The 27,993-nt window shown below is 40.0% G+C and overlaps 1 protein-coding gene across 3 annotated transcripts in view; it reads left to right on the plus strand.

The window, feature by feature from the left end:
• STAP1 (signal transducing adaptor family member 1) overlaps positions 1 to 27,637 on the plus strand; it is a gene marked incomplete at both ends in the record, with an annotated part of 30,409 nt that extends 2,772 nt beyond the window's left edge. The window contains 8 exons of one of the 3 annotated variants that reach the window (XM_080934491.1): positions 6,904 to 6,975; positions 10,730 to 10,843; positions 11,474 to 11,530; positions 13,392 to 13,564; positions 15,331 to 15,459; positions 20,831 to 20,900; positions 22,511 to 22,607; positions 27,576 to 27,637. In XM_080934491.1, the coding sequence (XP_080790617.1) occupies positions 6,904 to 6,975; positions 10,730 to 10,843; positions 11,474 to 11,530; positions 13,392 to 13,564; positions 15,331 to 15,459; positions 20,831 to 20,900; positions 22,511 to 22,607; positions 27,576 to 27,637 (774 nt within the window). The remainder of the gene's footprint in view (positions 1 to 6,903; positions 6,976 to 10,729; positions 10,844 to 11,473; positions 11,531 to 13,391; positions 13,565 to 15,330; positions 15,460 to 20,830; positions 20,901 to 22,510; positions 22,608 to 27,575) is intronic. The other 2 variants (XM_080934492.1, XM_080934493.1) reach the window with 2 other exon arrangements.
• Positions 27,638 to 27,993: the final 356 nt, after the last annotated feature.

Consider the following 27,993-nt stretch of genomic DNA (forward strand, 5'->3'; position numbering starts at 1 on the left):
CCCAAATGTTCCTGAAACTTTATATACCAGAAGGTTTGGACAATAGCCCATTGTTCTTGCCATCCTAACAGTGTTAAAAAGTGTAGTGTGTTCTCTTGGACTGTGTGATCAACATAATGTAACAAAGTATCACTTTTCTGATGGCCCCTCACATTTATGACACTTTTTGTGTCACCTCCCATGTCCTGAAGCACAGCTCCACAAATAGCACACCTCTCCTAGGAAACCATTTTGGTCATACATATCTATTATGAGAATATGAATATACATAACTGTGTACTAATAGCCTATAAAAATTATTAAATATATGCATCTTTTAGAACCAGAATGCCAAAGGCCAGCTTTGGCATCCATGTGGTGGGTCAACGCAGGCAGCTGTTGGGGGTCAGTGCTTAGAGCCACTGAGGAGAATGGATCTACAGGGGCTGCTGTCAAAGCCCGAGATCAGAGAAGCTGCTCCGCAGACTTTTCTCTGAGGGCACAAAGCTTAATTTACTGGGGCTGTCATTCTTTGTGGCCAGAGGAAAAACTACAAATTCTTGGAAACAGAGAGAAAGAGAAAAAAATCACACACACACACACACACACACACACACACACACACACACACACACATACACACAGGGGTTGAAACAAAAGGTAGAGTCCGATAACTATTCACAAAAAATATATATACATACATGCAGACCTACACACAGAACTACAAACAGACATATACACATTCGCACACAGAATGGTCAGAGCAAACCTCTGGCAAGTGGGCTCCAAGCATTTCACATGTACACATACATACACATATATACACACAACTGGCGGATGAAGCAAGTTCCAAGATACACACGTAGACACTTTACACTTATACATACATATGCATCATTGATGGGTGGAAGGAACAATGGTCCAGCCCCAACACTTTATTTTTTCTTCCATAGCTTATATATCTCAGCAAAACCTTCCAAGCAGTATAAAATTACAATGTGATCACTAGTTTTTTTCCTAGTGAACAATTATGAAAAGACAATGTGTCCTCCAAACCTTTCCAAGAAATAAGAGGTTAGGAAAACAATACCCCAAACCCAAGTACATTTGTAGCTAAACAACTTGTTGTAGGTTAGCAAAGTATGAGCAAGCAAGGTTGTGTTCTCAGCCTTGCAGGCAGCAATTTGCTATTACAAAGAAAGGAGTGGTTGTTTTGTTAGAAGTCATCTGCAAGGATCTTAGAAGTCTAAACTTTTATGTAAAAATCAGGCATAGCTACCTTATATCCTGAGAATACGTATCTGTCCGTCAGTAAATCCTGTCAGGAAGCTGAGGGCAAACACGGGTGTAAGAACTCTGTCATCAGCAGTCCCACCTCATGAGAGACACACCAGCCAGCGCTACCACTGTTCTTGTTCCCTGACCACTGAGGTCCCCAGCTTAACTAAGAAGAGGGTGCCTGTCTGAACTTCAAAATGTTTTCTAGGATTTATTTTTTACATCAGAGCCAGTAGTAAAGCCATCTCAACCTAGCTTCACTAACAACTTTACTTTTCCAAATGCTTCCTAAGGATGGTGGTCATTGCTGACAGTCTTGGCCTCTGAGTTCTTCTCTGGGATGGGGACAGGACCGTTCATCTGCTTTAGCAGCCATGCCTGAGAGAGACCAAGCATTATTACTGTGAGTGCCAGTGATAAAAGCCCAGCGAGGGACTGGCAGCTTTCTGAGAGTTTTCATGTAACTCTGAGATGAAGAGGGATATGAGAGCAGCAGGCAGAGCAGAACCTCATGACAGCATGGAGCCCTCGGGGCACATGGTCCTCAGAGTGTGTCACACTGAAGCTCGCTCATGGGGCTATGGGACAGTAGGCTGAATTCTGTGAGTTCTAAAGTTGTTTGTCCTGCCTCCTGCTCTGCAGGAGTGGTAGCATCTCTTCTAAAGTTTCCTCCAAGACTGTGGAAAAGCCGTGTGTGTGTGTGTGTGTGTGTGTGTATAAATATTTTTATATACTTATATATATTTATATATAAAACCAAATAAGCCAGCTGCCAAATTTAATTAAGTGGTTTTGTGAATCTAATGCAGATATCCAAAGCTGTGATAGTTCAGTCTGTTTTTTTTTTTAAATATTTTTAATATTTGTTTAGGATCTATTTATTTTATGTTTGGAAGTACACTGTATCTGTCTTCAGACACACCAGAAGAGGGCATCAGATCCCATTATAGATGACTGCAAGCCATCATGTGGTTGCTGGGAATTGAACTCAGGACCTCTGGAAGAGCTGTCGGTGTTCTAACCGCTGAGCCACCTCTCTAGCCCCAGCCAGTTTCAACAGTGCAGACTATACAGTACCGTCCATCACTTTCACAGAACCTTGGTTGGCTCTCGGGGCCAGTGCATATTAGCAGCTTCTGAAGTGAAATTTCTCACTGGCATTTTTTAAACAGTGTAAGAAAATAGCTTACGGACCAGAGAGGCGGATCCGTGAGAAAGGACATTTTCTATCGGGACTGCTGGTCTGAGTTTGATCCCAGAAACCCACATGGGAGAAGAAGAGAATGGGCTCCATCTAGCAAATTGTCCTCTGACCTCAACAGGAGCACTATGGTATATGTGCATACACGCACACACACACATACACACACACGCGAGCGCGTGCGTGCACGAATACCAAAAAAAGAAAGGTATATTTTAAAATAATTAAAAGGGAAATACTTAGGACTCATTTCTGCTCCTTTCCCCCAGCCCCATCGGAGCATACCTATCTTAGACCGCATCACCATCTCTCCCTCATCTCTCAGATGAGAATATAAATCACTACTTTACAAACAGCATTCCAGGGGGTGGAGGATGGCATGGTTGTGCTTCCAATGGCACCCATGTGGTGGCTCGTAACCTTTTCTAACTGTATAAAGCAGTAGCAACTGTCTGCATTCTCTACCTCTGTTCTCCGTGATACAGATTCTGAAAAGAATGCGAGGAACCTGTCAATACTGCAAACATCAAAGCCATGGACTCTTTTGTTGCTGTTAAACTGGTGACCACTTAACATTTCCTATGTCCCAGCTCTGTTCTTATATCATTATCACACCAAGTCAGCAACAAGTCTTTGAAGCAATAGCAAGTCTTGGTTCTCTACTTGTATTCTCTTATTGTTATTTGGTACTGTAATCGCAGTCCAAACCAATATGTAATCACTACTATTTCCAAAACAAGCTATCACAATGTGGGGAGCCAGACTGCCCAAGACTTTCCTCAGGGCCTTGGTTAAAGAACAAAGAGATCTTCGGTTCTGTGAGCTTGTCCAGGAATAGACTTGGCAAGCTCAGTCTAGGGCTGGAGCCAGTGCCTCCAAAGTGCAGCTTCTGAGGACCCGACTCCTCCCCGCTTGGTTCTGGTTATCAGACCTAAGGCTTCTGTGTCTGAGGTATCCCATGTTCTCTTTGCCAACATTGTCTGACTTTGCTCTCCGCTGACCCTGGCCATTGTCTCCCTGCAAAGAGGATCTATGATGCTGTGCTTCTTAATTAACTTGCTTGGCATCAGTGCTCCGCTTACACAAGCTCCTGGTCCCAGCTACTGCTTTTGTCTTCCTGTCTTGTCTTTTCTAGTTCTCATCCGGGTTCTCCTGCTTGACAGCTCACTGCCCAGGACCCTTTCTTCTGCACTGTGAGTCATCACTATGTGAAGTTCCATGAGCTGCTGTCCCTCTCTTCCCCCAGCTCCAAATGTTTATAATCTTCCAATGCAATTTTCCTTCTCCCAAGTTTTAGACCAATCTTAGGAACTGCCTAAGTAAGGATCTATTACTTATTTCTATTGCTAATAAAGTCTATCCATCAATGTCTGAGTTTGATAGCAGGCCTAATGCTTCGTCCTACGCTGAGCTACTTCCGATCACCAACTCAGCTTGAAAGACCCAAGCCTATGCTTCTTAGAGGACCTTTGCTTCCTAGCAGGAAATAGAGCAGTTTACCCACTCCCTCCCAGCAGACCAGGCTAAGGACGGACAGGACTGGTGAGTTAAGCCTCACCTGTTGATGCAGCCCTGCTGATGCAGAGATCTGTCCGCTCTGGCAGCAGCAGTTAGTGAAGCCGTGATGGGAGAGCAGTAAGAAAGTGGAAGAAAGGGCAAAAAAAGGGCACAAGGGCTATCATAGTTAAAAGAGACCCGGTGCCATCTGTGAACAGAAGGATTTCTGATGCGGTGAAAATTAAGGCTTCTTTTCTTGGCTCTCAGAGGTGTCAGCCACCAGCACACACGGGACCTTTAGATCTCAGGAGTGTCTTTGCTCAGTGTTGTAGGTGTCCTTCAGGGAGGATCTTGTGGTTGACCCAACAGCTGCATCCACAGTTCTAGTTCATGCGGCAGTCAGCTCTCAGGGTGAGCTGGTGAGTGGAAGGACCACCTACGGTGGGGGAGGATACCTCTTCCCAAGTCCTAACTCTATTTGGGGTAGATAACTGCAGTAACACTAACATTTGGTTTAAACTTGGCCACATGCATTGTTAAAATTAAGTAACTTTTCTTTTTTCTTTTCTTTTTACCACGAGGTGAATCTATCTTTACATCTTTTTAATTTTGAGTAGGTCGTGTAACATGCTTAGGTAAATATAGCACAGGCATAAATTTATATTAATGATGTGCTTATTAAGGGTGGAGAGATGGCTCAGTGGTTAGAAACATTTACCACTCTTACATAGGACCTGGGATCAGTTCCTAGCAACCACATGGTGCCTCGAAACCACCTTTAATTCCAGATCTAGGAGATTCGACCCTCTTCTTGCCTCTGTGAGCTCCTACACACACACAGTGAATATAAGCTCATTAGGCACACACACACACACACACACACACACACACACACAAGTATGATTACGCATTGGGCTTCACTCTCCTTTAGAAAATGTTTATTTTGTTTTTGAGATTTACTTTTAATTATGCATATTTTTGGGGTTTTGTGTGTGTGTGTGTGTGTCCAACACAGATGTTGGGAACTGAATCATGTCTTCCGGAAGAACAGTTATCTGCCTTGCTTCTTGCTTGCTTGTTTCTCTCCTTCCTCTACTTATTTTTATTTTTTGGTGGTGGTGTTGGTAGTGGATTTTGTATTTTGTTTTTGTTTTTGTTTTTTCTAGACAAAATTTCTCTGTGTAGCTCTGACTGTCCTGGAACTTGTTCTATAGCAAACACTGGCTTTGAACTCAGAGATCTTCCTGCCTCTGCCTCCCAAGCACTGGGATTAAAGGTGCATACCACCACCTTGGCCATCACCACCACCCAGCCAGTAGGCATTCTTAACCACTGTACATCTCCCAGTCCATTTCTGTTAATGTTCATAGAGTGTGGGCGGGGCGGGATGGAATGGGAGACACTTTTAATCCCAGCAGACAGGACACATAGGCAGGTGGACCTCTGTGAATTCAAGGTTAGCCTGAAGCCTCCTTTACATAGTGAGTTCTAGAAGAGCCAGAGCTACATAGTGAGACCTTGTCTCAATAATAATAATAATAATAATAATAATAATTAATAATAATAATAATAATAATAATAATAATAATAATAATAATAATAATAAATGAAGCTTGAGCCAAGTGAAATGGGAGTCTGGCTAACTAGATTATTTTAAAATTTTTAAATTTAGAATATTATTTGTAAAGAACTCATGGAAATGTGAATCTGTCAATAATTAAACATTTATATAATGAATAAAATATGTTCATTAAACATCAGCTATTAAATTATTTTATTATCAGTTTATATATTCCCTTAGTCTATGTCAATAATAAATGCTGTTTAATGAACCCAACCTAAGCATCACGTCCTCTGCTAAATATGTTAACTTCATATTTGTTTCCACAGAAACCAGATATATGCAGCTCCTATATGATATCTGATATGGCCCTGTCACTCATGGGACCTTACACTAACGTTGAATAAATAGTTTTAAATTAAGGAGAAGAGTTCCAGAAATGATCTAGTTAAGAACAAGTTAAACATTATATTAAAGTAAGTTTGAAAAGGATTTACCCAAGAATTAACTGCAGGGCTAAAGACATGGCTCAGTGGCTAAGAGCACTGGCTGCTTTGCCAGGGGACATGGTTCAATCCCCAGCCCCTGCATAGTGTCTCACAACTGTCTTTAATTCCGGTTTCAGGGAATTCAGTGCTGTCTTACGGTTTTCAGGGACAGGACACACACACATGTTGCTTATAAAATACATGCAGGAAAAATACTCATACATATAAGATAAAATAAATATATCTATTTTTAATTGACTGCTAAGTAAAGCCATTAAAATGTAGGTGGACTTTGTTAAGAACGTCATGTAATGACTACATGTATGGCAATTTAAAAAAATTATGGGAAAATTCAATGAATAGTCAGGTGTGGTGGTGCTTGGGAAGCAGAGGCAAGCAGGGCTCTGCGAGTTCAAAACCAACATGGTCTACACAGCAAGTTTCAGGCCAACCAGAGCTATTTAATAAGACATTGTCTCCATTTTTTTTTTTTAAAGAGAGAGAACAAAAAAGAGAGGAAGCAAGCAAGGAAGGAATAACTGAAAGAAAGGAGTGTGTGTTGTGTGTGTGTGTGTGTGTGTGTGTGTGTGTGTGTGTGTGTGTAAATAAGAGGCTCAGTGATTAAGAGCACTTCCACTTCCCAGCACCCACTTCCCAGCACCCCTATCAGGCAGCTCACAACCTCCAGTAACGCCGGTTCCCAGTGATTCATCTCTTCTGGCCCCCCTGGTTACACAAGGAACGCACACACACACACATACACACACCAAACAGGTCATTTTCAGGCAGAATATGAAGAATAAAGAATCACTTTATATCCTGCAATTATGAAAGATAAGACAGAAGGTAAGATAGTTGAGTGTGCCCTTGTGAAATGTGCCTATGACTTCTTTCCGCAGGAGTACAAACACTACTGGACAGAGCTGAGAGGAACCACACTGTTCTTTTACACTGACAAAAAAAGTACAATCGTAAGTAGAGCCTGACACGCTCAACTAGTTCAACCTTTTACACGCCTTGGCATATAACTCGTCCACTTTCTCTAGCATCCTCAAATGAAGGTATTCAAAGATGTACACCTGAGGAGCTTATCGGTTCCCTGGACAACTCGGAGGCATTAGCTCACGTTTTAAACTTTTTGCTTAAGACTTAGTTTAAAAGTAGAAACCTTAGATACCTTGCTATAAACTGCTTAATGAAAAACTGACAGCTTCCATTTCTTGTAGTTGCTGTGGAATGCAATTATGTTATGGAATGCAGTTACACTCTGGAAGGAATGAGATAATTTCCATAGCATTGGGACATACAGTGCTACAATTTAATTTTCCCAGACAAAAACATATCCTCTAAAAGCTATGAGGACAGTGATGATGATGATGGTGATGATGATGATGGTGATGGTAATGGTGATGACGGTGATGATGATGATGATGATGGTGGTGGTGATGGTGTTGATGGTGATGATGGTGATGATGATAATGGTGATGATGGTGATGATGATGGTGATGGTGGTGGTGATGATGGTGGTGATGATGATGATGATGGTGATGGTGGTGATGATGGTGATGATGATGATGGTGATGATGGTGGTGGTGATGGTGTTGATGGTGATGATGATAATGGTGATGATGATGATGGTGATGGTGGTGATGATGGTGATGATGGTGAAGTGATTATTTAATTAATCCTTTAAAGAGTAACCTTTCTTTTTTTGTAGTGTATTGCAACTTTCCAGTGATGAAAGCAAAGACCCTGACCAAAACCTTGAGTGATTCACAGTAACCACCTTCACTTGGAATACTTCAGGGGGCAGTACAACTTGGGGATTGGGAGCCTGGTGTGCCCAGAAAGGTTGCCTGTTTTTTCAGTGCTACCCTGCCATTGGCTAACTGGAATCTTGAGATAATTACCTAATCTCTCTGTGACTCACTGCATAAAAAGGGGCACAGTAGAAAACAGATGACACATCAAGTTGGGCAATTTGAGGAACGTTTAATAAAGTCATTATAAACACACAAAGTGGTGGGCAGAATAGAGAAGTTACACACTCAGCTCTCAGGCTAAAAATAATGCCATATTACCACATGAGGCATTAAGGGAAAGAGTGGGAACGTTCGTACTTAAGAGGAACATGGCATTTGAAGCATCAGCTACATAGAGCACTAAACAGTCTTCCTGCCTCAGTCTCCTAGGTGCTGAGATTGCAAGAATGCATGCCCCTGGGCACTGTGGGATGGCTAATTCCTAGATTATGTTGCAGTACCAGGTTTGTGAAAAGAGGTCCCTGATTCATGACATTTAAAAAACCCCAGATCAGGGCTGGAGAGATGGGTCAGTGGTTAAGAGCACTGACTGCTCGACTGTTCTTCCAGAGGTCCTGAGTTCAATTTCCAGCAATATGGTGGCTCAGAGCCATCTGTAATGAGATCTGATGCCCTCTTCTGGTGTGTCTGAAGACAGCTACAGTGTACTTACATATGATAAATAAATCTTAAAACATAAAGCCCCAGCTCAGCTCATACTATCTCCTCCCACCTTCAGGAGGCTCTGAGCCATTAGACACCCGAAGTTCTGTTTACATTTAAATTACTGTGTTTAAGAGATCTTTAAGACAAAATTCCTCTAACCTGTAAGCCCCACTTGCCCAAGAACAAATAACTTCCTGGAATGCTGAGGGCTGTTCATAAAAAATAAGCCCCATATTCTTCACTTCTGTTAACCAGCTTGGTGGCCCCAACTGCATAGGATGTGTTCAATTACACTAATCAGAAGGAATGTCAGGATGTGTGCTGGGATGTAGAAGGTATGTCAGGATGTGTGATAGGATGTAGAAGGTGTGTCAGGATGTGTGCTGGGATGTAGAAGGTGTGTCAGGATGTGTGCTGGGATGTAGGTGTGTCAGGATGTGTGCTGGGATATAGAAGGTGTGTCAGGATGTGTGCTGGGATGTAGAAGGTATGTCAGGATGTGTGCTGGGATGTAGAAGGTGTGTCAGGATGTGTGCTGGGATGTAGAAGGTATGTCAGGATGTGTGCTGGGATGTAGGTGTGTCAGGATGTGTGCTGGGATGTAGAAGGTGTGTCAGAATGTGTGCTGGGATGTAGAAGGTGTGTCAGGATGTATGCTGGGATGTAGAAGGTATGCTAGGATGGTTGGACAAAGGCAGAACGTGTGTAGACTTGTGAGTTTTGCCTTTATAAGTTCCTGGCTGGTGTAATTCTACATCATACACTGGAATCTGGGTATGAACCTGGCTAGTATTTAATAAAGTTTGCTTCAAAATTGGCTAAGAAATTGTGGTTGTAATGTTATTCTCACTTGGTGGTGTCAACAACTACGTAATCCCTGCTTATCAATGAAAACTGCCAAGTTTAAGGATTAAGAAATTGTACACAACCATACTTATCTGGCAAAGTTGATAGCATCATCCCCAAAGATAAGCCTTCATCATTGTATTCTCCATGTGCTGACCCTTATGATATCCCCAAAGGTGCCAAATGTGGGGAACTGATGGCATGATTCGTGTTAGTGAAGAACTGAATTCACATTTTCCTCTGAAAATATTTTTATAATATACATGAAATACATTCTACAAGATGACATTGCTAGTCAAAGAGGGTGTAACCCATGTGTGGCCTGTGATATTTTTAGGCATGGTGCCACAAAGAGGACACAGCAAAAGGCTCTGCAGTTGTCCACCTACCACTGTTGTTAAAGGAGGATGAAAAACATTTAGGGGAGTTTTCTGGGTGATAGTCTCAGAAGAAACATCAGAATAGACCAGCTGAGAACTGGTCTATATGTGTGGTCTATAGAAGGGAACAATTTAATGCTGTCCTTACATATCTAAAAGGCTCAGAGGACATGGTGTGGGAAGGTCATTGAGTTTGTTTAGTGTTATGCTAGAGAAAAGAATTCAGAACCTGCGGATAGGAAGTGGCTAGAGAAAAACTTTGACTCAAAGCACAGAACACTTAGTAGGGCTGCTTCAGCAATGTGACTTCAGTGTTATTACAGGTTTGAGGACAACATGAATAGCAGATTCAAACAGCTGGGTTGTGCAGATGTTAAGGCTCTTTACAACCTACAGTGTAAAAAAACAGAAGAGAGAACTCCTTTTCTGTAATTGGTGTAGCAGGCACTGTTTGTTACAGCAAAACTCAGTTGAGACTGATGTAGACACACAGAGGATTTACTATAAGAAGGGCTGCCTCTGGGACAAGCGAAAAGCCAATTAGTGCGTATCACTTGTCAGTGGTTTGCCAGTTTCCAGAGTGTGAACACTCCTGCCATGACCGTTCAACCTATCAGTGTGACTGTTCTGTGCACAGCAGCACTGTTACACAGAATTAATGCCACAGAGAACAAGGATGTAAATAACATCGACATTATAGACAGTAAATTATTACAATGTAATTAGAAAATGATGAAATTTGAATTTTGACTATATTATATTTTATATTAATAAAATACTTTTTACTGGTCTGTTAATATAATTAATTTTTAATAATAGCTATATTAACCAACTGCAACATTTTCAAATATTTAATATTACTCTTATAAATGTGTATGGGTCAAAGTCAGCACACCACCCCAAAATGCAGTTGGATTGGGAAAAGCAGGTTACTATGTAAATACGCTTAAGAACTACGATCTTTCTTCATGTGAGAATAAATGTACCTTACGCAGGAAGTAATTTAACAATATTTTTCTTTGTCTTTGCAGTATGTTGGCAAGTTAGACATAATAGACCTTGTGTGCCTTACTGGCCAAAGTTCAACTGAGAAGAACTGTGCAACTTTCACTCTTGTTTTGCCCAAAGAAGAAGTGCATCTGAAGGTGAGCAAGGAGAAATAGCAGTTCATAGAGCGCAAAGTCTGTGCATTGCTTTTACCTCTTAACATCCCATAGCTCGTGTGGAGAAGAATTACAAGAGGGCTTCAGTGCTCTGACTTACAGTTTAGAAGAATACATGCACTTGTTTAGTCTATAAACACAATGAAACCTTAGACTTGTATCCTCTGACAAAGACAAGGGTCCGCCTGGTGTTTTACAAGGTTGTCCTTGTATTAGCATAGTGAGCTAAGAAAAAAATATCCCCCAATAACGACAGTCATAACACAGAGAACAGTTTGGTTGGCTCTTCAGTTTGACCAATGGAGCTAGTCAGCTTGCTTTAGAGATCCCCTGTCTTCACCTCCTAGGCAAAGGGATGACAGGTAAGCTGCCACATGCCCCTGGCATTTTACTTGGTCCAGAGGTCCAAACTCTGGCCTTCATGCTCATAGCTGAAAGCAGATCTTTATGTTTTACCTGAAGAGCCATCACTCTGACCTGTGAGCTTGCTAGCCTTTGATGGGGTGACCTACTTTGTCAGAAATTAATCCAGTGGAAGCCTTGGTATTTAAAGATAGTACAGCTCATTCATTAATTATGTACTTTCTGCTTTATATTTGTTTTCATCTCTAGACAGAAAACACAGAAAGTGGGGAAGAATGGAGGGGCTTCATTCTTACAGTAACAGAGGTAAGAGGGCCATCTGCTTCTTTTGCTGAGACAAGGTGTCACTAGACCATGGCGGTCACAAGCTTCTCCCGTCTCAACCTCCCAGGTGTTAAGATTACCACTGTGAGTCACTATGTCCAGCCAAAGATCACTAATGTCTGCTGTAAAATAGTTGTTAACACCTACAACACCTGTGTATACTGGATGTAGAAACTAGAAAAGGCAGACAGAAAATTTATGCTTTTGTTTCTGAAAGTCATATTTTTATCTCATTTTATTGGGTGGATTAAGAATGTTAATGTTACCAAACACAGCCTATTTCACCTTGTGATAACTGTTCTGAAGTAATACTGGTGAGCACGGGACAAGGGAGATCTCCTTTGTCTATGACTTCCTGCTCTGTAAATGTTTAGGGCATGGCATCGACTGTATGTGAATAAATAATTTGTTAAAAATGTCCCACTGTTGTGACTATTGCTAAGAGAGCCTACTGACCAACTAGACTTGGGCATGAGTACAATTCACTAGGACATGGTCGTGTGACTCAATCAAAACCACACTGCTAGGAAAGAGAATCAACTACTCTAACGTTCTTAGGCCTTTGCAGAGGAGCCCAAGGGGCACCATCAGCCTTGTTGCTTTATTTGACAGACTACAGTCTTCATTCCTGAGTCCCAAGAGCTTGATTTTGAGTCTTAATGAAGAATACATAACAATAGGAATTAATGAAATAGTAAGTAAGCATGGGACTGGACACACACAAGGGGCGGGGAAGCTACACTGGAAGTAAAGTTTTATACTCTCATGGATTCTCTTGACTGTCACCTGATGAACACTCATTCTCCTCTGGTGGCCAAATTATAAATCAGACATGGCTGCCCCCAAATACTGACTAGCTAGCTAATGCAAGAAAAACAATGTTGCACCATACTTCCCCAGAAAGCAGAGGTTTTTCCCAACTACATTTGAGTTGTAAATACAATTGACAAGACTTTACACCGATAATGGAAGTCAAAACACATTTGTAGAAAACAAAAAACTAATATGCAGAGAAGTATCAAAATGTTTAAATATGAATGGATGACTAGAAACAGAGCACAGTGGTCCTAAGCCTACCTCAAACCCATGTTGTCTTAAACATGTGGGGTTCTTCCTAGTTAACTTGTGTGAGAATGAGGTATCTCCCTAGAGATCCTAAACTTCTTGAGGATTGCAAAGGTATGTGAGTTCAGGATGAGAAAGATTAGCAATACCAACTTGGTTGCAAATACCTGGTCTACAGAGCAAGTTCTAGAACAGAAGCCCTATTCTGAAAAACAAAAACAAACAAACAAACAAAAAAAAACAAAATAAGACCACCCCCCAAAAAAAAATCCCCCTCCCGAAAAAGAAAAAGAAAAATTGAGCGATTGGTTGCTACTTAGTTCACTGTAAAAAATATATGTACTTTGCCCAGAGACCAGATCAAATATGATCTCAGCTAGGCATGGTGTTAACACACCTTTATTCCCCACCTGGTAGATCTCTGTGAGTTTGCGCTCAGCCTGATGTGCAGAGTGAGTTCTAGGTCAGCCAGGATTACAAACAAAGTGCGGAAACAAAACGTACAAAAAAAAAAAAAAAAAAAAAAAAAAAAAAAAAAAAAAAAAACTGACCAAACTAAAGCAAGCAACTACTCTGTGCAGGTTCCAGTTGATATGGGGCAGTACTGTAATGCCCACGTTAGACTGGACTCTTCTACTTATTGCTCTGTCCATTTGTCTCTGACAATGGATAGACATTCAGTCACTACAACTCCCTGTGGCCATAAGCTCCTCCCTATTAAAGCCAGTATGTGACTTAGCTGCAGCTTTAGTTTGCCAACTGTTTTAACTGGTTTCAGTTGTCGGTTCCTCTACACGTGTCACTTCTACCTGGACAAGTGATCAGACTGCACGAAGTCTTAGAGAGAGAAAAGAGACGAAGGACCGAGACAGAGCAGCCACCAGCTGTGCCTGCAGAGAAAGAGAAGGAGCCAGTACACGGCTATGCGGATGTCCTGAACCCTCTGCCCGAGTAAGCACACAATTGACTCCTTTTATTCATTCAGTTAAGACTAACTGCTAATTACTAGGCAGCACTACCCACTTGAACCTGTTGCAGCAGGGATGCTAAATATCTTGGGGATCAATTGTGAGCACATGCCACACTTCCTCTCTTATGTCTTGATCGACGTCGGGCACATTTGAACAAACTCTTACCACAGAGGAAATCCCCTTCCACCCACACAGCTAGACTAAATAGATATCCTTCCGGAGCTCAAACCTAAATTGAAGTTGCTATGAAGAAGGGCACAGACAGCATCGAACCGTGAGGCCCCATAACTGGATTACTTATCATCACTTATATCAGATATTTTTAAATTCGTAGAATAGTGTATTCAGTTGACTGATCCGTGAGCATTGAACTTGCCTTCTGAGGAAAGTACAGTGTTCAGAACAAGCTGGATTCTGCAGCTCATATGTCTTCTTTCTTGATGAAAGCTTTATGGGCCTTCTTCTTTGGGGATCTTGGTGCTCTTGTCAGTAAAACATGTCCTGGTTTCATTGTGACATTACATTCTGATGCCCAGCCCACTGTATTAGAGCCACTGGCACCTGCTAATCAACACTGCCAGCTCAAACTAGACAGAGGGTCAACTCATAAAATAAAGGTCACATGGACTGTCTCTTTTTCTTTTGCCCCAGTACAAGAAGAAAGTGGTATGTCTATTACAGATAAATAAGGAGAAGATTAAAATTAATTCTTGTCGCTACACTCTAAGATGTTTGCCAATAACGCTTTGGATGTATAATATACCCTGTCAAAAATTTTCATGACTATTACATTTCACTGAATATAATGTGTATTATAAAACAGAAACTGCTTAATTTCCTGATTTTATATCTAAAAATACTTTGGGTGCCATTTTAACACAAGTCTAAAAACAGGCATGCCTTTAATCCCAACACTCAGGAGGCAGAGGCAGGCGCAGGTAAGTCTCTGATTCTAAGGCCAGTTTGGTCTACAAAGAGAGTTCTACAGAGCCATATCAATGGGGCTATATATGTCTAAACAGAGAAACTTAATCTCCAAATATCAAATAAAGAAACAAAACCCTACAAACAACAAATTATACCAAATAGAGTCAGTTCAGACACAGTCTTAATGTCAGTTGTTTAAAACACAGCCCCATTTATAGCTTTAATCCCAGCTCTGGGAGGATGAGGCAGGTAGATCTCTAAGTTTAAGGCCAGCATAGTCTATATGGTGAGTTCCAGACCCATCTCAAACAAATAAACAGACAAACGAGAGCAATGGAGCCCCAAAGAGAGCCTTAGGACATTTTGGAGTCCTGCAAAGACACCACCAAATCAATCTAAGGTCTGTTATGAATTGAAACTGGGGCCATGCTCTTAATTGTCCTAAGTTTTCAATGGTTACCATGATCACACATGAATTAGTAGATTGCCTTTCATGTCCTCTATGTTTAAAGGACAAACACTGTAACTCTCAAGTGATTTTGGTGACATTGTTTTCAAGTAATTATCTTCATCAGGTTTGCTGTTGTTTTGTTTTTGTTTTTTGAGTACAGAATAGAGTTTATTCAGGGCATGGGAGGGGAGTTAAGGGGGTAGTAGTGGCAGAAAGAGAGAGAGAGAGAGGAGCAGAGGAGTAGCCGGCCATGTACTTGGAGAGAGGGGAGGAAAGGGAATGGGGAGAGGAAGGGCAAGGGGGAAACAAGAGAGAGCAAGATAGGTTTCTTTTTTTTAATCTTTTTTCTTTTCATCTCATGTTTGTAGATGTTTTTATGCAGTTTCCCGGAAAGAAGCAACTGAGATGCTGGAAAAGAACCCTTCTTTGGGAAATATGATCCTGAGGCCTGGAAGTGACAGCAAAAACTACTCCATCACTATTCGGCAGGAGATAGAGTATGTTCAATTTAACCTGGCTTCGGTATTGTTAAGAGCAGACTTTCCTGTCAGCACCTGCTGTGCTTTCTCTGGGAGCTGCAAACATTAGCACAAGAATGAGAAGTAGTGAAAGCAAACCTCTCTACTTAGTGAATAAAGAGAACAGATCTGTGATTGCTATTGCTTTCTTGTGCAATGTTTATGAAGGCACTCAGTTACTGGATATTTAAGCAGACACTCAAAGTGAAGGAACCAAACAACACCAGTACTATGGAGGTGGGGCGCATCCCAGGCAGCAAGTGTACAAGCCCAGAAGCAAACACCTCTCCTGCTCAGGAAACAGAAAGAGGTCATTGTGTTTGCATACTTTACCAACAAAAAGCCAACTGAAGAGCATCTTCCTAACATCTACAATAATAATAATAATAGTAATTATTTATTTATTTATTTATTTATTTATTTATTTATTTATGTATTGGTAAAATGGTTTTTCTTTTAGAAAGCCAGTAATAGGGCTGGAGAGATGGCTCAGCTGTTAAAGGCTAAGCTCACAACCAAACATATAAAAAAAGCCAGTAATTACTTAAGTTAGATCTCCAGAACGAGAGAGGGAGAGAGATAGAGATAAATGATAGATAGATAGATAGATAGAGAGAGGCGCAAAAAAACAAAAACAAAAACAAAAACAAAAAACCACGTTTGTAATCCCGCAGTGAGAAAGTGGCTACAGGAAGATCCTTGGGGCTTGCTGACCAGCCAGCCTAGCCTACTTGGCAAGTTGCAGCCAGTTAGAAACCCTGTCTTTAAAAAAAGAAAAGAAAAAGGTTGAGGATACATCCAAGATTGATCTCTGGAGTCTACAAGTTAGTGCACCCAGGTATATGTGTACCCACACGCAAATATACACACAAAATAATTTTCTATGTAATTAGTTTCTGGACTTTTAAAACCACTCCAGCTTTCAGAATCTATAAAAACTCCATCTTAATAGAGATTCTGAATTAGTTAACACTGTCACGACTGATAATATACTTTCATCCTATATTTAAATATTCAATAAATGTATTTTATATAAAACATAAATAGAACATTAAATTTTTGAATTTACTATTCTGTTAGGATCATAGTCTATTTATACTATACTGCATATAACAGTAAATCTACCAGTTTATTTCACAAATATGTTATCCTAAATGGATCAAATATGAAGATACTGATAATGGATAAATGGAATAAAAAGTAAATATATTAGAGGAAGAATTAAAATCACAGCATTATGGCTCAACTACCCTTATGAGTCATGGACCCCATTTGTTCAGCAGTTAATATAAATAATAATGTAAAACTTGTTTTCATACAGTAGCTATGAACAGGTGGCAAGCACATTAGGTGGTAAATTAGATCCTGGTGCTCCCAACTCTGTGTGTGTGTATGTATGTGTGTATGTGTGTGTATGTATATGTGTATGTGTGTGTATGTATATGTGTATGTGTGTGTATGTATATGTGTATGTATATGTGTATGTGCGTGTATGTATGTGTGCATGTATGTGTATGTATATGCGTATGTGTGTGTATGTGTGTATGTATATGTGTATGTATGTATGTGTGTGTGTATATTTATAGTTTTTCATAGTAAATAATTGTCAAGATGCTTGTGGATTCTTTATTTTATCTATTATACTAGTATTTTTTAGTTTGTACAATACGCTATAATGACAAGCTGAACATTAGCAACAAATTTTCAACTCTATCAGAATAGAATAAAAATGTTTTTAAAACTACAGTTTATTTGATTAATAACTTAACTGGTAACCTTGAAATAAATCCAAAAGAGGTACAGGTTATAGATGCTGGTAAATATGTTTTATAGTAAACACAGGTCTCTCTTTGTTGACATAATTACAACATTCCCCTCCCCCTCTCCTCCTTCCAAACCCGTCCATATACGAATCCTCACTGTTTCTCAAATTCAAGACCTCTTTTTTCACTAATATTTATCGAATGCATATATGCATGATACACACACACACATACGTCCTGTTAAATATAACCTGCTGAGTTTCTATGTTACTTGTATGCATGTTTTCAAGGCTGACCACTTGGCACTGCACACCCAAATGCTGTGCTCTTCCCATGGGAAGAGCACTTCTCCCACTCCCAGAATTCCCCAGTTGCTTATGAGCTGCAGCCTCATGGGTTTATTCCCATTCACTTTGGGATGTTCTATGGTGTTGTCCTTTCAGCTCGTTTCAGCAGTCCTGAGCCCTGGGAAAGCATCAGCTTTTTAGTAGGAGATACAAGCATTAGATTCAGCCCTGGCCTCGGGGTTTACTATCTTCCACTTAGGTCACTGATTTTTAGAGGTAGCAATATGAGGGGATATTAGGGTGCTGCCTTGCTGGTCAAGTTGAGTTTAACGTAAGTTTTTGGCAGGCATCTGGACTATTAAGAAGCACCTGTGTTTCCCACAAAACAAGCTCATTTTCTTCCAGGGAGGTTCCAGGAGAAATGCTCAGCCATGCGTGTTGCTCAGTGAGTCCAGTAAACACGAGCTGGAAAGGACAAACTGGTTTACACAGCAAAACTTGAAAGTAGTTTTTACCCGTGTTTACAGATCAGCTGCAGGAAGGCTGCTGTCGGGCATAAACAGAGGTTGTCTATGCCAACCTATCAGGTGATTCCTCTCTCAGAGCATCGTCTCTGAGAGACCCAAGGAAGTGCCAGGTGAACTCTTAAGTCATAAAGCTATTTTTACAAACCTTACACTTTTCCTTCATTAAAGTTGTTCAGCCTAGCAGCCATGCTAGCATTTTAGGCACTGAATTAGTAGCTTAAGGAGGCAAGAAAATCCTGACCACAGATCCATTCTTTTGCAAAAATTGAGGTCAGGACCTAAGAACAAGTATTAAGAACCGCACTGAAGGCCACACTTCCTTTTTTCTTTTAGACTAGCTTTTCTTTTTCTGTCAAAGCCTAGGTTGACATGTACTTCTCCCAGCTGGGACTCTTAAGTCCTGGGACCACAGGTATGTGCCACCACATCTCATTTGACTCTATTTTTGATATCACAACCAAGATACTTTAAACAGCAAATTTTATCCATTTTGTTTGTCTTTCCAAGCCAAAACCAAACAAAAATTGGAAGAAAATCATGTTCTAAACAGAGAGACAAAGCCTATGAGACCTGGGGGCCACTGTTTCTCTACATCAGCTCAGACTTGGAAATGTAACCCCATTACTTGGATGTCCTGAGAGCTTATGCTGACCTCTGCGTTCATCTCGCAGATTCCCATGAATTGACGGGATGACCTGACAGCCGCTCCCAAAAGTCTTCCCATTGTTTGAGTTCCTGTATGCCTCCTGCTGAGGGCTACAGACGTTCCCTACAGGCTCAATAGAGTAACTGAGATGCATAGTATTCTCCATGCTTTACAAATGGGACTTGCAGAAAACAATAAATATTATCTACATATGTCGATAAATGTACATAAAATTCAAAAGTAAATTTTATAACTGTAAATGTAATTATAGATGTAATGTAGTTATAATGTAGTGAGTGCTTAAATAAGTCAAGGACTTTACTAATGGCTTTTGCAAGTATTAACACACAGTAGCCCTAAGAGGTAAACTTTTATCACCTCCTTTATATAGACTGAAAACACACACACACACACACACACACACACACACTCATTCAGCACACACACAAATACTAAACACACACACATACATACACTCATATACACACATATACTCAACACACACAATTACACAACACACACACACTCACACATACATACACTCATACACACACATATACTCAACACACACAACTACACAACACACACATACACACTCACACACACAGTGGGGGGAGGTTTAGAGAGCACATATGATAGAAACAGAATTTAAGTACACTGTCCTGTCAGTCTCCCAAAGTGTATCAGTCGTTTACCACCAGGATACAGGAATTCTAATTGAAACTGAAGAGCTTTCAACAGTAACTGTCTGATTCCAAAGAGATTTTCTTCACTGGGTTGAAGGTAAGGTGAGCACCAAGAATCTTGAACAGGCACCCATAAGCCATCCCCAGACTCTTTCCCGGCCAGTCTGGAACTGACTCGTGACTTTTTCTCATTAAGGAGCACTTCTTATAGAAGGGAGCAAGTGGCTAAGGGTTACCCCGTTCTTTGAAAATATATCATGGAGAGTAAAGATTGGTTTTCCCATGTGGTATGCGACTGAGAGGAGATTTCTGGACATGGTGGAGCCCCTGAATATAAATATAATGTGACCCTGGAGGAATATAAACTGGAAATGGAGAAGAATGGAAATGGAAATGTGATTCTAAGTAGAAGGTGAAAAAACCCTGTAGATGAGTTAAACCAGATGAATAATGTCCCTTAGCTCCTGTCAGTTTGCCAGTCAGATAAATGACACCATAATACACGCTGTCAACTCCTTACCATTAGAAAAAGTTTAGGCTAAACACAATTGTCATATGAACCAAATAAGGTCAAGACAAATATGCTACTATTCAAAACTATCACAAATACTGACTTCTGTTGGCATTGGAGCTTCTTAGCTTAAAGCAGGTAGCACTTTGAGATGAGCTCCTAATATTGTTCAGTCAGCTTTGTGAACACCGTGTTTATAATGCTGAAATACAATGTGATTTCTCGACCTGAAGCAGTTCGTAAGAAAATCTTACTGCTGGGGGTGCTAACAATTTGGTGTGTTGTAAAAGTAAAGAGGAAGGCCTGCAGACACCCCTGCAGTAATTACGTTTCCACCCCCCTGTTGCACAGCATTTACCATGTTTCCTGCTTTTCTGATAGCAAAGCTAGCAGCAACAGAGGGTAGCTTGTGAGCTAAAGCAGGACCAGACGTTTAAGGCAGGCTGCTGGGATTAGTGGTGAGGCACAGTACGAAGCTTTTTGCTTTCAATAATTCCTTTTGTTTTTCTTTAATAGAAGGGGTACATCATTTGTCTATATGTGCCCACATAAGATTTATTTTGTATTCCTCTAGGTTTTGGTTTATACTTTATTTTTTTGTTTGTTTGCAGACTTAGGGAGTGGTACACACTGAACAAGTGCCGAACCATTGAGTTCCACCCCCCTCTTTTATAAGACTTTATAGCTCTACTGTAAAGTTTAGTTTATTCTTTCTCACTTACTAACACAGTGACTCAGATTCCCTATGTCTTCTCATGTATTACCATTTGCTTCAAAGAGATGTAACATTCCCAATGAAGGAAACAGGATTCTATGCCCTAAACTATAGTTGTAGATGGACAGGTCAACCACCCAGGGCATATTTGATATTGATTTACTTTGCACCAACACAACTTGTCAAAAGTGGGCCAACCATGTATTTCATTTCAGAATGCCAAGAATAAAGCACTTCAAAGTGATGCGCTCTGGAAAGAACTACACCATTGAGCTGGAAAAACCTGTATGTAGCCATTTCTTTGTTACTGATAGTGTTTATCTCCTGTTGCCTTCCAAATCAGCCAGTAGAGAATCCCATGAAAAGTGTGAAAACAGAGGTTGTCCTGAGGAGCAGATTCAGAAATGGTAAAAAGGAGATAAGCCTCTCTAGTTAGATAAGCCTATCTCAGACAGGAAAGGTGAGAACAGACACCAAGACCAGGAAACAGAGACTGTCTGGACAATAGCCTGCTTCTACCAGAGGTTCTCCCTTTAATCTCTACAAGCAATTACTCATATAATCCTTACAGGGAAAGAAAAGTGCTTCTATTAAAGGTCTTTGTAATAGCCTCTATTTATATTCAAACAAGCCTGAATCAGATGGGAAGCAACCAAGAGTGCCTTGTCCTTCAATGCCTGTCATGCAGAAGTCCAGCAATGCCCTCTTAATAGCAGGGTGCAGAAGGCCAGGTTTCTTCTTTGTCTTCAACTCCTCTTCAAGCTTAGTTATCATCTTTTGGAGCTAATGATAGGTAGTTATCCTGCAACACAATGTCAGGTGCACAGCTGAGTAATTTATATATGCAACTTAATTTTTCTGTTTTCAGTTCTATAATTGTTACACATATTATGTAGGGGAGCAAGCTAGCATTTAGACTGCTGTTGGCTATTGAAAGTGTGGTGTTATTTCTTGAAAATTAGCTCCTGGTTCTTCTCTGAGTCATTTATGGATCCAGCTACATCTCAGCCCACCCTAAACTTAAGATATTCTTGCCTCTGGAAGAAACCAACCAGTTTCACTGGATCCAAGTGAGCTTTGTAAGCGAAGTTCTACTAAAGGAGTCAGAGGACTCGATTGCTGAAGGAGCATCCGTAAGACAGAATGGGCATTAGTGGTTCTAGTGAGGACCAGTGTGATTACTGCACCTCTGTCAGTGCAGAACTGGACTCCTGTCAGCAGCCTCTACAGTCCACAGAAGGAAAATGGACAGTGTAGATTGTTCTCTTGCCTTCCAAACTCCTCCCAACCCTGCTTTTCAACCAGGCTGTATTTTACGGAGTTATTTTACTTCAAGGTTATTTGAAATAGTCAGGTTAAACCAGATTTCACTTATAGGTCTATGAGGTAGAGAGATTTTAGTGACCATAGACCCTATGTTATCCTTTTGCAATGAAGTACTAAAATGCTTACATTTTACTGTCAACCTATAGAAGGTTTTGAAGGGTAGCAAATCCTATGGACTAGAGAACATTTGGTTATGGAGTTGTCATTTTTTTTTCTTGTTTGTCTATTTTAGTTCCAGTTGCAGGAAAGGAGAATTTGGCCTACATTAAGTGATTTTTTAAAATGTTTTAATTGTGGGAAGGCATAGCATCTAAATATTTATTGTTTAACAGACTATAGCAAATACAAAAAGAACAACTCACCAGAGAATGGCCTCATAGTCCTTCAAAAAAAAAAAAAAACACGGGTAAGAAAAGTATAGCCATTCAGCAAGTCACTGAAGTATGATATCATCCTGCCCTGACTTTCTGGAAGTCAGAAAATAGATAGCAACCTCCACTAAACTACAGGGGAGTATCTCGTTTATCCTTAGCCAGGCACTGAGCCACCTCTTACTTTCTTTTACACAGGTAACGCTCCCAAACCTTTTCAGCGTTATTGATTATTTTGTGAAGGAGACTCGAGGGAACTTGAGGCCATTTATACATTCAGCTGATGACAACTTTGGTATGTCCTGGACTTTACTACTACTACATCCAACAAAACAGAACAAAACCCCAAACATGCCAAGGTAGAAATTAAATTAAAAGAATTTAAATCTGCCCACTTGACAATCATTTTGTCAGAGTCTGGAGGGAAGGCATGTCTTTGTAGATAGTCTATGAGGCATGAATTGTGATTAACACCATTCCATCATTCTATTTGACATCATCAAAAAAACTCAGAGACTGTAGGACAGCAGAACAATATGGACTCACAGAAGCAAAGAGGAAATGTAAAGGATGGGCCCACAACAGCATCGAATGCTTGAGACTGGGTAGAGTGCCTTGGGATGAGCAAAGGCTGTGGAGATTGGCCACCTGGCAGCAATGGCCTCAATACTAGCATTATTCTGCTATGAAGAAGGTAGGATGGTCAGATGGTGTTGGGGAGCTACAGAAAAAGATTGCTGTCTGGTCAGCTTCAGAACCACTAAACTAGCAACACGACCTATGTCATCATTGCAGTTCAAATGTTCATTAATTTGGCTCCTTTCGCATTCTAGTTTTGGGCATAGCAAGGCAAACTAGATGTGATCATTTGTCTTGTTCTATCAACAGGCTATGTGTGGTCCCTGGACAAGCTCTAAGCAGAAAAGGTGAACCATCTCTAGCTAGTTTGGGCTTCGTTCCTCAAAACAGTTTCTTTCCGTACACATTTTAAAGGAAAACAGCTGTCTACCTGCCCTAGGGGCATATCTGGAATGTCTAATTAAAACAGCAGCAGCTTTAAAAGACTAAGTTCTTAAAATATCACTGTTAATCTCTGGATGTAACATAACAGTACTAAAATTTTAAGAACTCAGTCCAAAGGAGATTAAGAAAGGGATCAAGTGTGATCTTATTTTGTGTAGGGTCCTCTCTACACTCAGCAGAGGAAGTGTCTCTAAGTTGTGGTCACAGTTTGCTTGGCAACCTCTATTACAGGCTTCACTGACTCTTAAGTTTTGCTGACTTTATGTGTAAAGTTTACTGGGGTTTTGTTCTAAAAGATTCTTCCTTGAGTCTAAAACATTCCTTCATCTTCAGCCATATGAATCTAGTTTTAGGCTTACAAGCACACACCACCACACCTGGCTTTGGGATGCTTTTTTTTACAGGATTCACGCATGGTATTATAGGTATCTTTAGCTTTAGAAAACAGTGTGCATATACTGTCTGTTCCTTACCACACTGGATGGAGTGTCCAAAGCTCCATTCTTTGTTCTCAGCTTTAGGGAAAAAAACTTCCATCTTTCTTTACTATGTATAATATTGTGTTGCCTTTGTTTTGTTTCAATTCAGAATCAAATAAGTTCCCTTTACAATTACTTTATTTATTTATGGAATGGCATTTTACTCAGATATCATGGATTGATGCTGAATTTTGCAAACTATTTTCCTGCATATGTTGTACTTGATCATGTAGTTTTTCCTTGGTAAATGAGGTATCCTTACTGTTTATACATATATACATAGTTTCTATTATTTATCAAGTCATTCACTGAACCCACTTGGTTATAGTGTATTAAGTGTTGGATTTGCCTCATATGCAAAAATGTGCTTGATTATGAGAAATTGTGTTTTTACTAAGTGAATTTACCTTCTAGGTTTCAGCATGATTTTGATTCCATTTAGACTCAGGAACTTTATACTTGGACTGGAGAACATGGGTCAGAAAAAGACCCTGTATTTATTTCCCAGGGCTTTACCCTCACATTAAAAATGTAGCTGATCTAAAGTTCATGTGACAATCCCAATATTTGGTTGCTTTCCTGCTAACCTCTGGTTTTCTCCAGAGAACCAGAGGACTGGTCACATTTCTCTAGCTTTTGTGTATCAAAAAATTTCCTATTGTTTATCAAGTAATTCTGGGTTTCAGTTTGGGCATTTTGGGTATTATTGCGAGGAGTCTTTACATCCTTCTGAAGTCTTTACAAGCCTCTGCAGCACTTCCTCCTTTTAAGGAGACATGATTGCTGCTAGGGTGAAGCAGCTGTCTCAACTGCTGTGGGAAGAAGTGCCGAGTCAGTTTCCTCTGTTTTGCTGCTTTGGGTTTGTACACCTCAAGATGTTGTCCTAGGTGTTGGGTAATGGTCTACACCGCAGCTTAGGTCTCAGAGCCTTCAATGTACCACATTGTTAGAAGTCATTCATCAGTTAAAGGACATTTAGTTTGTTTTTAATTCTTAGCCATTGTGGCCAGAGCAGCAATGACATGGCTGAGCAAGTAGTTCTGGAAAGCATAGCTGAGTCATATGGTACATTTAGTTTTAGCTCTCTGAGACATCTCTACTGATTTCCAGAGGGCTAAACAGGTTGCTATCTCTCCAATAGTGAATGAGGAATTCCTTTTTCCTACAGCCTCCCCAGCAATTACTTAGTTGTTGATCTTAGGCATTCTGATTGGTGTAAGATTAAAATCTAAAGTTTTGATTTGCATTTCTCTAAGAATGGCCAACAACATTTGAGATAATACTTAGCTTTCTCTTTTCTTTTTGAGAACTTTCTGTTCAGATTCATAGCCCATTTTTAAATTAGGTCATTTGCTTTCTTGGCTTTTAAAAAACATTGTTTATATATTCTGTATTTTAACCCTCTATCTGATGTATAACTGGCAAAGATTCGCTCCCACTCTGGGCTTCCTCTTCATGGCTGTTTCTTTTGCCATTCAGAAACTTTTTAGTTTTATCACGTGCCTTTTGCCAAATTGTTGGCCTTATTTCCTGAGTGAACGCAATTACTATTGAGAAAGTTCTTTCTTACACCTATAACTTGTAGGGCTCTGTGTATATTTCCTTCTAGCAGTGTCAGTATTGGGGGGGGGAGGTTTACATTGAGATCTTGGCCCACATGAGTACATTTTTGCTCAGGGTGATATATATCTATCTAATGTCATCCTTTTACATGTGGACATCCAGTTTTCCCAGCACAAGTATTTGATGGCTATCATTATGCACTCTTGATTGGGTCTTCTGGTTTGTTCCATTAGTTTTTGTGCCATTTCATGCCTTTATTTGTATAGTTCTATAGTAATAGCCTGAAATGAAGAGCAAAAGTGGTCAATGACTGCTGTGGGGAAGTCCTACAGTGAAAAGCTCGCATATACGCTGTCCAATCCCAAGTGTTCAGCCCTGTACATATGTACATACTAGTAAAGCAAAAACTCAGCAAGTTTTGTGTGTATATACACACATACACATATACATGTAACAAAATTGAAAAAGTCATGAATTAGGGAAAGGCATATAGGAGTTGGAGTCAGAGTAGGGGGTAGAATGATATAGATGCAATTTGTCAAAAAAAAAAAAAAAAAAAAAAAAAAAAAAAAAAAAAAAAAAACCTTATTAGAAATAAGGAATTTTGGGGCTGGGTGTGGTGGTGCACACCTCTGATCTCAGCACTTGAAAGGCAGAGGCAGGCAAATCTTTGTGATTTCAAGGCCAGTTGGCTATACACAGAGTTTTAGGACAGCCAGGTATACATAGGAATTTTGTGTTAAAAACAACAACAACAAACCAACAATCCTAAAATATAAATAACTTCTTCCTCCCATATGGAAAAATATACCCAGAACCTGTCCTCCCACTTTTAACTGACACAATGCAGATTCAAAAGTATGACTGTTTTTCTTACTTACATCTAACTGCATTTTTAAATTTCAATGTTATTCAAATCCTTATGAAATTTCAGTGTCAAACTTTTCTATCTGAAACAACAGAAGCAGCCTCTGGGATCTTCGTGGGGCTCATTGTTGAGTTGGAATGTGTCACAATTGATACATTAGGTGGCTCTTTCCCAGTTTACCTCTTTTTGACTTCTCTGTCCTAAGACCCCACTGTTCCTGGTCATCTAGGTAAAACAAAGGGCTTTTACTGTCATAGTGTCTTGTGAGCTGGGCACTGTGTCTCTTCAAACAAGTTAAAGAAAAAATATGCAAAACCAATTCCAACTCTTTTCTTTGTTCTCCAAGCCCACTGTCTTGATTTCTATGTCCAGAAGGGATGTTAGGACCAGAGTGAAAAACAACAACAACAAAAACAACCAAAACAACAACAAAATAGCTAAAACAGACAATAGAAGAAACTGAAAATGGCTTGCTGACTTAAACTGTAAATTATTTTAAAAAAAAAGAAAAAAACAGGCCAGATTATTATTGCTATTTGACTGAATCGGTTTGGTTTGCTTTGTGATCAAGAGAATATTACTCAAATCCCTTGCATCTGATTTCTTTTTTATTACTGCTTTGATTGGTAAGGAGAACAGGTCAATTACAGGGCCTGGGGAGCCTTTTCAAATCAGAAAAGCTTCTGGAAAATAACATTCAAAAACAGAAAGGGAAGGAAAAATAGGACTTCCTGGGAAAAGTCATCCTCCGAACCCTTAACGCTTCATTTTAAGAAAACTTTGTGGAATGTGGTGATTGTTTCTGGGACATGGACTTGCTTGGTGAGGCTGTGGAAATGCTAGACCACTTAGTTTAATTTGCCATGAGCTGGAAATTGAATTTGTGCAGTACTTAATCTTCAGGGGTCTGGAGGTGTGGAATGGGGTCAATAATGTGTTATATAGCGTATCAATAACAAGGAACTGGGGTTGATCCTTGTAAACCTCTTAGTGTCTACCGCTTCAACATCAGAAGGCAAGAGCAGCAACAGTAATAAAGTAGTCAAGAGATATTGTCTCAATTTATTTCCCTCAGTGTCAGAAACTGCCAGCATGAAAGTCATTTCTAAATATGACATGGAAGGTGTACAGAACATTAAGCTAAAGCTTAAGAAAATGCATGTATTTTAGGTACAGGATACATAGATATCAAAGAAAACTGGATATTCCACATCTAATCATATAATACTAACACACTGCCAGTTGTCTGGGAACAAGAAAACCAATTCCTACTGAAGTCCTGTAGTATCGCTTCATTAACTAATCAAGACTTTCTATTCATAATTTCTAGGTGAAGAGTCCAACATAGAAGACAGAAGTGAGGAGCTTAAGAAAAATCCACACAAGGCATGAAATAACATGACAGCTGCCTTCATGTATCTTGTTATTTATTATTTTCAAAAGGTAGACTTTCACTTTTAAAGAAAACAATCTATTTCTCTGACCAGTTTCTAAATCACTTATTTGGGCACAAGAACAAAATTATGTAGCATATAATTTGATTATCAACAGGAAAATAATATACTTACCACCAGCTCTCTGTAGCGGAACTTCATACATGCATTTCTTTACATTAAGCAGAAAAAAATTCTACTACAGCCAGGCTTCTATTCCCTCTTGGCTTCAATTTCACACAAATAATTTGCATTGCAGTTTATTTAGTTCCCCTACATTCTACCAACCTCCTATACCATAACTAAGTTTTTAGT

This window comes from Micromys minutus (assembly GCF_963924665.1).
Source record: "Micromys minutus genome assembly, chromosome: 1".
In the NCBI taxonomy this organism is placed as follows: Eukaryota; Metazoa; Chordata; class Mammalia; order Rodentia; family Muridae; genus Micromys; species Micromys minutus.